This window comes from Eschrichtius robustus, chromosome 19 (assembly GCF_028021215.1).
Source record: "Eschrichtius robustus isolate mEscRob2 chromosome 19, mEscRob2.pri, whole genome shotgun sequence".
Lineage (NCBI taxonomy): Eukaryota > Metazoa > Chordata > Mammalia > Artiodactyla > Eschrichtiidae > Eschrichtius > Eschrichtius robustus.
In genome coordinates, this window is record NC_090842.1 from 59,272,604 (window position 1) to 59,282,209 (window position 9,606).

Here is a 9,606-nt window from a genome sequence, read left to right on the forward strand (position 1 = left end):
TGAGGATGCAAGGTGTGAATAAAGGCCCTACCGCACTCCTGACAGTTAATAGCGTTTCTCTCCTGTCTGGATTTTGCAATGAACACTAAGCGCTGATCTACAGCTGAAGCCTTTCCCATATTTGTGAGCTCTGAAAGAAGCCCTTGCCACACCTAAAGCATTTTCCTCCCATGTGAAGCCTCCAACAAATACAATGAGCTGAGCTGTAACAGAAGCCTCTCCCGCATTCATTACATGTGTAAAGCGTCTTTCTGAAGTCGACTCGCTGATGAAGATGAAAGTCGGAGACATTACTGAAGGCTTTTGCACACGCAGGACACTGGCAGCTTTTCTTTGCTGTGTGAATTATTCTACGTTGATCACTGGTTAATAGCTTCATTCTGGCTTTCCCATAATTACTGGAGTAATGAGATTTCTCTCTTTTGCAAACTCTCTGAATGTCATAGTGGTCTAAGATACAACCAAGCTGCCAACACACCAATCATACTTCGTGGTTCTTTTTTCATGGGAACTTGCTGACATCTACTCTGATTACCCTGTGCTTTGGTCAAATATGTTTTCCCCCAAGAATGCGAGCCTCATGAGGAGGGAAGCTGCATTTTTTACATTATTGGAACCACCCCCTTTATGGTTCAAGATATAATTTTTGTCTTCAGAAAACTGAGCTAGTGCTCCTGCCTATACTTACAGGAGGAATTGCCTCGTTTCTGGAAATGAGAACAATCTATCATAGACTTCTGACACCTGGTTAAATCACTGGCAATCTGTTGCTAGAATTGCTAGGAGGAAAGCTCTTCGTTTACACCTCACTTTCTTTGTTGCTTCCTATGAGGACAGAGAATTCAGAAATGTGGACAAGTGACTGCCTTGTTCAGAGATTTCAAGATTTCACACTTAGGACACAAAAGGAAGCTTTAATAAACTCTGGGAAGGTTCAGCTTACGTTTTTCACCATGTAACATGTTCTCTGATTTACAAGGCTTCAGAAACCAATAAGTGGTCCACTAGGCTCCACTCGGCATTAAGTGAGACCCATTGAAGACCAAATTAGAAATCAGTTGGCTGCAAAGTGACAAAAAAGACAACACTAACAAACAACTAAAAACCAAAACAAACAAATGAAAAAAAACCAACCAAAAAATTCCACCTCAATGAAGACTGAAACTTCACAAGTTTTGGCAAAAGAATTCACTCCTTATGGTAATGGAATTATAATGAGAAAAGCAGATGGAAATACCATGTATTTAGAGGTTGTGCTTCTTCATGGAGAATACTTTGAGGCAGAGTTTAGAAGAGTTTGTGTTATAGAAAAGATTAATCACAAGGGAGAATTAAGTATTATGTGTGTCAGTTTTAGACTGAGAGAGGTTTTGGGTTTGATACATACTGATAACTTGTTGCTTTTTTTTTTTAACTGAGTTTCACTAAAGTCTGTGTAGAATCTTACATAATAAATGATGTAGTTGCATTAAGTGGAAATTTTAAGGAAAACTAATAACATAGTCAATACTCTAGCACATTTGGGCTTATGTTATATAGTCTAAATATTCAATATTTAAAACTAGAAGTTTAAAATCTAGATATTTAAAACATGTCTGGAAATTTCTGCACAACCTAGATTTCTGGACACCTAATATTATTTTTCTAGATTGATATTGACTACGAGTTGTCTCACAACTATTTTGAGTTCTTGATAACCTCCAAAATAATTTTAGGTTTAGAAATTTCTAAACTGTTTATCGTTACTATGATTCCTAAGTTTCTAAATTTAGACAGACATCTAAACGTTTGAGATTTTTTTTTCAATTTTTCAATTCACTGTTACATGACTTCAGAGGAATTGTTTTGAGAACTTCACTTCCCTCCCTGTAAGAACAGTCAATTAAAAGTTGTCTCTCCTGGGGACTTTCCCAGTGGTGCAGTGGATAAGAATCTGCCTGCCAATGCAGGGGACACGGGTTCGAGCCCTGGTCCAGGAAGATCCCACGTGCCACGGAGCAACTAAGCCCATGAGCCACAACTACTGAGCCTGTGCTCTAGAGCCCGCGAGCCACAACTAATGAGCCCGTGTGCCACAACTACTGAAGCCCGCGTGCCTAGAGCCCATGCTCCGCAACAAGAGAAGCCACTGCAAGGAGAAGGCCGTGCACCGCAACAAAGAGTAGCCCCCGCTTGCCACGACTAGAGAAAGCCCGTGTGCAGCAATGAAGACCCAATGCAGCCCAAAATAAATAAAATTAAATCTTTTTAAAAAAAAAAAGTTGTCTCTTCTGGAACAGACTGGTGGTTGCCAAGGGGGAGGGGGTTGGGGGAGGGACGGAGTGAGAGGCTGGGGTTAGCAGATGTAAGCTTTTATATATAGAATGGATAAATGAGATCTTACTGTATAGCACAGAGAACTATATTCAATATCCTATGATAAACCATAATGGAAAAGAATATTTTAAAAAAGAATGTATATATAGGTACTACTGCACAGCAGTAATTAACGCAACATTGTAAATCAACTATACTTCAAAAAAAAAAAGTTGTCTCTTCTGTTGTCGTGGCAGGGTCTTGATGAACAGGCTCTACATAACTCTGCCGGGCTGAATGTTTCAGAATCAGGGCCACGCCGCCCAACCTACACACCTGGACATCAGGGCCCTACTCGAAATAGTTAACAAAATGTTCACAGATGGGATTAGCAGGGGATTTTTCAGACAGAGTTTAAAGTCATTTTTGCCTTAGAACATCACACTGGAGAGTTATGCTAATGTCTGAGGGGCTGTGAGGCCTTGGAATGGTTGGAATAACTCGCAAGCTTGGGAGAAAAGTATCTTTATCACCCACTGCCTGGAATGCAGTGTGAAAGCAGAGAGTGGTCCTTCAGCTCTTGCTGGGATATTTCGTCCATGAGAATTAAGAGGAAAGAAAGCTGATGTGGTAATATATGTGGTTTTAAAACCTAGCAGTAATTCAGAGCTCCATAAATTCTGGGAAAAAAAGAGTAAAAACCTGGAAGCTAATCTTTTACAACAGAGACAGAGCCTGGGAGAATGAGGAGAACAGGGCAAAACGCAAACTCTGAAAGCCAACCCTGGAAATGGATTTACAATGTGTCTGGAACCCTCGTATGGATGACCCTTCCCTTCCTTCAAGTTCCCCACTCAAATGTCAGCCCATCAATATAAAATTGGTTACTTTACATTGGATGGCCATATTCATCATTCAATGTAAAATAAGAAATCCTCCCCATACCCAACTGACTCCTGGTGGTCTCCATCCCATAATGAAATGTAGGCATTAACAAAATTCTGCCATTAATAATTACAGCAGCTGACATCTATTGAGGACTTATGCATATTAAGGCACTAATTTAAGCACTTTACATGTAATATCTGATTTAATCTTCACAACAGTTAAGACAGAGATAGGGACAATAAGGAAATTAAGACACAGAGTTAAGTAGCTTCTTCCTGATAATCCAGTAGCCAACAGAAAAACCAGGATTTTCACTCCAAGCCTTAACTTCCCAGATAGTAGCTCTCGACCCTGGCAGCATGTTAACATTGCAGGAGAGCTTTAAAAAATGCTTAGGCCCTGCTAAAACTAAATTAGAATCTGTCAAGGCATCCGTAATTTTGGAAAGCTCCCCAGGTGATTTCAGGATGCAGTCAGGGCTGAGAACCACTGCACTAGGTGATGAACCCAGATGATTTGTGGCCTGAGTCCTTGCTCCCAGCCCTTACACAACCTGCCTCACTAGGAGTAAGGGAACTAACTTCCCAAGGGCTCCCAGTGAGCCAGGAAGGGAGCTGAGCCCAGCATCCAGGCCTCCTGACTTCCACCTTCCCTCTTCTCTCCATTATAGATACCAGTGGAGCAATCTCTAAGAAGAAAGAGAAGCATCATGGTTTCTTAGTGCCACTGGAGGCAAATACCCAGAGTGGAAAGGCAGACCTGATTTTAGATCTACCAGATCAACTTTAAAAAAAAAAAATAGAGGCAATTCTTATAAGCCCCTCCCTGTGCCGAAACATTCTGAATTCAAAGGATAAAGGAATCATGTTAAACAGATTTTTTTTTTTTTTTTGGCCGTGCTGTGCAGCTTGCGGGATCTTAGTTCCCCAACCAGGGATTAAACCCGGGCCCTCGGCAGTGAAAGCGCAGAGTCCTAACCACTGGACCGCCGGGGAATTCCCAAGCAGATATTTAAAAAGTAGTCTTCAATAGGCAAGACATGGAAACAACCTAAATGTCCATCAACAGATGAACAGATAAAGAAGATGTAGTACATATATATACAGCGGAATATTACTCAGCCATAAAAAAGAATGAAATAATGCCATTTGCAGCAACACAGATGGACTTAGAGATTAACATACTAAGTGAAGTAAGTCAGACAGAGAAGACAAATACCATATATCACTTATATGTGAAATCTAAAATATGACACACATGATCTACAGAGACAGACTCACAGAGAGAACAGACTTGTGGTTGCCAATGGGGAGGGATGGATTGGGAGTTTGGGATTAGCACTTGCAAACTATTATATATAGAATGGATAAACAACAAGGTCCTACTGTATAGCACAGGGAACTATGTTCAATATCCTGTGATAAACCATAATAGAAAAGAATATGAAAAAGAATGTATATATGTATGTATGTATAACTGAATCACTTTGCTGTACAGCAGAAACTAACGCAACATTGCAAGTCAACTATACTTCAATTAAAAAAATAAAAGAAGCCTTCGTATAGAATATTGATGTTTGTTCAAAGGTAAGATAGCATCGAAGTTTCAAAGTGAAGGGGGTGAGAGAGAAGAGGATACCTTGAAATATCTCTATGTGCTCTACGTATTCCTTCTGAAAACTTCTTGCTTTTGTCATGCTTGATATTACAAAATAAAATGTCTTACATATATTTAGTTTTTGCCACACTCTAGCACTTATATATAATCCAACCGATGATATATAGTCTCTTTTAACCCATACAATAACCTCATGAAATATGTAATGATATTGTCTGTATTTTACATCTTTGACCCTGAGGCACAGAGAGATTAAGTAACTTGCCCAAGGTCACTGAGTAAGTGTTAGAGCTCAAAACTAGCGGTCTGGATCTGGAGTCTGAGCCTTAAGTGCTCAGAATATTATCCCTAATCAATTAGCTCTCCTTCTCGCTGTCAGGGTTCTGCCTAAGATGGAAATGTGGTTATGTTCTTGCATGACATACCTCCATGGCTCCCCTGTGCCTTTAAAATAAACACACAATTCACAGAAACTTTCCAGGTCAGACCTTTTCTCTCCCTCTCACCACACGAAATTTCTGGCCTTAGTATTCCACTTGCTTTCCCACAAAAGCCTCCAGGCCTCTCCTTGGGCTGTTCCTCTTCTACCATGGCCCCTTCCTGCTCATCTAGCTTTTAGACTTTAATTATTCTCAGTTTAAATATCCTCTGCTTCAATATGTTTTCTCCTGGTTTTGACCTCATCCTCAAAAACTTCTAAGCCTACTTGACATCCTAATGAAAGCAGAATGTGCTGGCCAAGAGCCCAGGCAATGGAACCAGGCTGCTGGGACTTAACTCTGGCTCTGCCATTTCCTGACTGTGTGACCCTCAGCATAAGCCACTGTTCAAGGAACCTCTCTGTGCCTCTGTTCCCTCATCTGTAAAACAATAGGGTCTTATGAGGAATACGCAAATTGATACGTGCAAAGCATTGGAGTCTCTGCCTGTTAATAAGTGCCCAATAGATGCTAATAATTATCATCATTATGATTAAAGTTACCATATGATACATATAGGACCACACATTAGTGCTGGTTTGTTTCTAAAGACATGTGTCTTAGACCATGAAAATATTATCAATAAATATATGTCAACTTTTGAATATTCTGAAGAAGTTGGCAGATGCTCCAAGAAATAAAGCAGCAGTTCTCAAGGGATAGCCTGTGGACTCCTGTGGGTCCCAGAGACCCCTTCAGAGAGTCCGTAGGGTCAAAACTATTTTCCTAATAATACCAAGGCACTGGTTGTCTTTTTCGCTGTCTGTAATCACAATGATGGTGCAAAAGAATGTTGTTGAAAATCGCTAGCACCTTGGCATAAATCACAGCAGTGACACCAAAAATGTAAGCAGTCACTGTATTCTTTATTGCTTTTCACTCATAGTAAAAACAGTGATAGTTTCACTTAAGAAAGTTCTTGATGAAACAGTAAAAGTTATTAATTAAAAAAAAAAGTTATTAATTTTACTGCATCTCAGTCCTGGGGTATACGTCCTTGTGATAGTCTGCAGTAAAATTTATGCTTACTTACTGCATATGCTTATGCTTACTGCATATGCTTACTGACAACAATGGTTGTCCCAAGAAAAGGCAGCTGTGGCCATTCTTGGAGTCACCAGGAATACTAGGCATTTCTTTCTGGAGAACATCCCTTTTCTTGAAAGAACAACTGACAAACTATGGTTGCTCAGATCTAGGTATCTGGCAGAACTTTTGGAAATGAGCAAAACAAGCCTGTCAATTCAAAGAAAATTACTGGCAGCAAAGTATCAGAATTTTGGAAAACTTGTATCACTGAGAGCTTGACAGACTTAAGGTCTTTAGAGACAGGACTTTTCTGATGAGACCGGTGATGGTATTGACAAATATGATTTTTTAAAATCTTGTAAAATCAAATGTGTCAATATTTGAAATATCTGTAAAACTCGGCCATTAATATTTTCCAAATGAGCGATGCATAATTTCATAAAACCATTAATGGATAAAAGACTCAAAGTACACAAAATACAAAACGGACCAAAGGGTTGTAATGTAATGTAGTACAAAAAGTACTCTGGGGGCTTCCTTGGTGGCGCAGTTGTTGAGAGTCTGCCTGCCAATGCAGGGGACACGGGTTCGAGCCCTGGTCTGGGAGGATCCCACATGCCGCGGAGCAACTAAGCCCGTGAGCCACAACTATTTAGCCTGCGCGTCTGGAGCCTGTGCTCCGCAACAAGAGAGGCCGCGACAGTGAGAGGCCCGTGCACCGTGATGAAGAGCGGCCCCCGCTCGCCGCAACTAGAGAAAGCCCTCGCACAGAAACGAAGACCCAACACAGCCAAAAATAAATTAATTAATTAATTAATTAATTTTAAAAAAAAAGTACTCTGATATGGTTTCAGATTCCACATTGCAATAACCTTAAGAAACTACCACTTGTGGATCTTGGGTGCAGTATCAAAGGAGAATATTATCTGTAAAGTCTATTAAAATAATCCTTTCTTTCCTAACTATAACTGTGGGAGGCTGGATTTTCTTCATTACTTCAACCAAAACAATATCTCACAACAGATAGCACAGAAGAGGATATGAAAATCCAGCTATTTTTCTTATAAAAAGTCAAGAATCAGAGATTTGCAAAAATGTAAAACATCGCTACTCTTCTCATTAAATATGTATATGGAAATACAGTTTTCTCATAAAAGCTAGTTCTGCTATACGTTTATTTTAAAAAATAGATTAATAAAAAATTTTAAAGTAATTTTTTAAAAGTATTACTATTCCTGAACAGTAAATACACTTTTCATAGGGCCACTCTAAATGTAATTTGTACAAAGCCCCTAGACTGGAACTTAACAACTAAGGCTTAATTACTGGCATCGCTCACAACCAAATAAATACACAACCTACCTTTTCTCCCATTTATGTGAATATCTTTTACAGAAGAAGAATGCCAAGTCCTACTCACGTGGGGCCCTGGGCCAGGAGCCAAGGGGTTACTTACTCCCTGCACTTCGGTGCAAGTCCTTCTTGTGAAGTCAGGGCTGGGGAAGGAAAGGAGGCTGTGAAATATCACCATCGCCCAAATGAACCACAGAGGACATTCCAAAGCTATTAGGAAGGTACTGCTATCAACCCATTTAACAGATGAGCATACAGAGGCACAGAGAGATTAAATAACTTGACCAATGTTATACTGCCAGAAAGTGGCTGACAGGTGTGGAAGGCGAATTGGGGGAGCTGAGCGCGGGAAAGACTGCAACCCGGGCCCGCGCCCAACTCCGGGACAGGAGAATCTCCCCAAACTCGAGACGACTTCGCCTAAGTGAACTAAAACTGTATTCCTTACACCTCAAATATCCGCTTTCCCCCTTAAACTCACAACCGGGTTGCTGTTGCTCGAGAGCAACTCGAGGAAGTTCCGGAAGGTTGCGGGACGCGAAGCTGACAATCATTACGAGAGAAAAGACGGTCATAACCTCGCCCACCTGGGCCGGAAGTGCCTGCAACTACCAGGAGCCCTAGATCAACATTTCCCAGAATTCCCCATCACGGCCCTTTGGGAACGGAAGTGCCTGGGACTACACGGCGTTCCTGGACTACACTTCCCAGAATGCCCGAGGAGGACAACATCCACAGCCCCGCCCACCGGGGCGGAAGTGCCTGCGAGTACTCGGAGCGCCCGAGCCGTGTTTCCCAGAATGCCGAGGGGGAGCGCTGTCCACGGTCCTGCCTGCTTGGGGCAGAAGTGCTTGCGGTCATTGGGAGCGCCTGGACCACACTTTCTACAGTTCCCTAGGGCAACAATGACTACAGCCTCGGCTTCCTGGGCGGAAATGTAGATTACTACACTGAGTACATAGATTAAATTTCCCAGAGTCCTGGAGGGGAAAATATTCTATAGGCATGTTGTTCTGGAGCCCAAATGTCTCCAAAAGAACCCAGAGCTTCAGTGGACTGAGCGCCACTGACCTGCTTGCCTGGACAGAAGTTTCTTTTTCTAGATCTGGATCTTCTACATTAGTTTCCAGAGTGGCTGCATGGTGGTGCTTCCTGCCATGCAGCCCTTTGGTGTTACCAATAATTGGGTTCAGTTTGGATGAATTCTGTGCCGCTGGTTGAGCCCAGTTTTCCCTTTTCTTTTTCTCACTTCCCCCGCCCCTTTCTCATATAACTATACTAATAAGCGGTTGTCAAGGAAATATGTTGTATAGGAGAGAAAAGTGAAGCTTGAAATATGGAAAGAAAATAAAAATCATCATAGAGTGGGAGCGACTTGTGGGTTAAAAACGGAGATCTTGAAAGAGAATTGGCCTGAACTGCACTGAACAAATTTAAGGAACAAAAGATCTCAGTCTTACCTTGACTGGATTGCCTTCTTTGTTCCATGTGTACCTGGATGCATCTGGAACTCTTAACGGTGTCAGCTGAGGTGGGCTGTTGATTCCGAAGTACCAAGAAATCACAAAAAGGCAAATGTTCATCAGGTCATAATGCAGAAACATTAAAAACTTCCAGCATTTCCTTGGTTTTAATTTCTCACTTTAAAAGTGAATGAAGGCTGCACTTGCAGGGAACTGGAATAAACACTGCAATATTGAAAGGGGTAAATCCTATATAAAATCTTGAGAATATTTCTTTTTTGAGTTTATCTTCAGATATTATATCACCTACTACCAACCTGCTCTTTGCACAGTAAATCCAATAAATTAATAACGTGCTTTAGTATTCCACAAGCCAGTTGAAATCAGAAAGGCCATGATTTATCCTGTGAGATATGGGCTCAAGTCCAGAAAAACTGTAGAACAACAAAAACTACCACCACCAAAACCAAAACCAAACCAAA

At 41.2% G+C, this 9,606-nt stretch overlaps 1 protein-coding gene across 5 annotated transcripts in view; it reads right to left on the minus strand.

Moving 5' to 3' along the window:
* ZNF235 (zinc finger protein 235) overlaps positions 1–8,258 on the minus strand; it is a 48,015-nt gene extending 39,757 nt beyond the window's left edge. For 2 of the 5 annotated variants that reach the window (XM_068528086.1, XM_068528085.1), the window contains exon 1: positions 7,671–7,741. In XM_068528086.1, the coding sequence (XP_068384187.1) occupies positions 7,671–7,682 (12 nt within the window). In that variant the 5' untranslated portion in view covers positions 7,683–7,741. Of the gene's footprint in view, positions 1–7,670; positions 7,805–8,142 lie in introns of those variants that run through there. The other 3 variants (XM_068528089.1, XM_068528088.1, XM_068528091.1) reach the window with 3 other exon arrangements.
* Between the last annotated feature and the right edge of the window lie 1,348 nt (positions 8,259–9,606).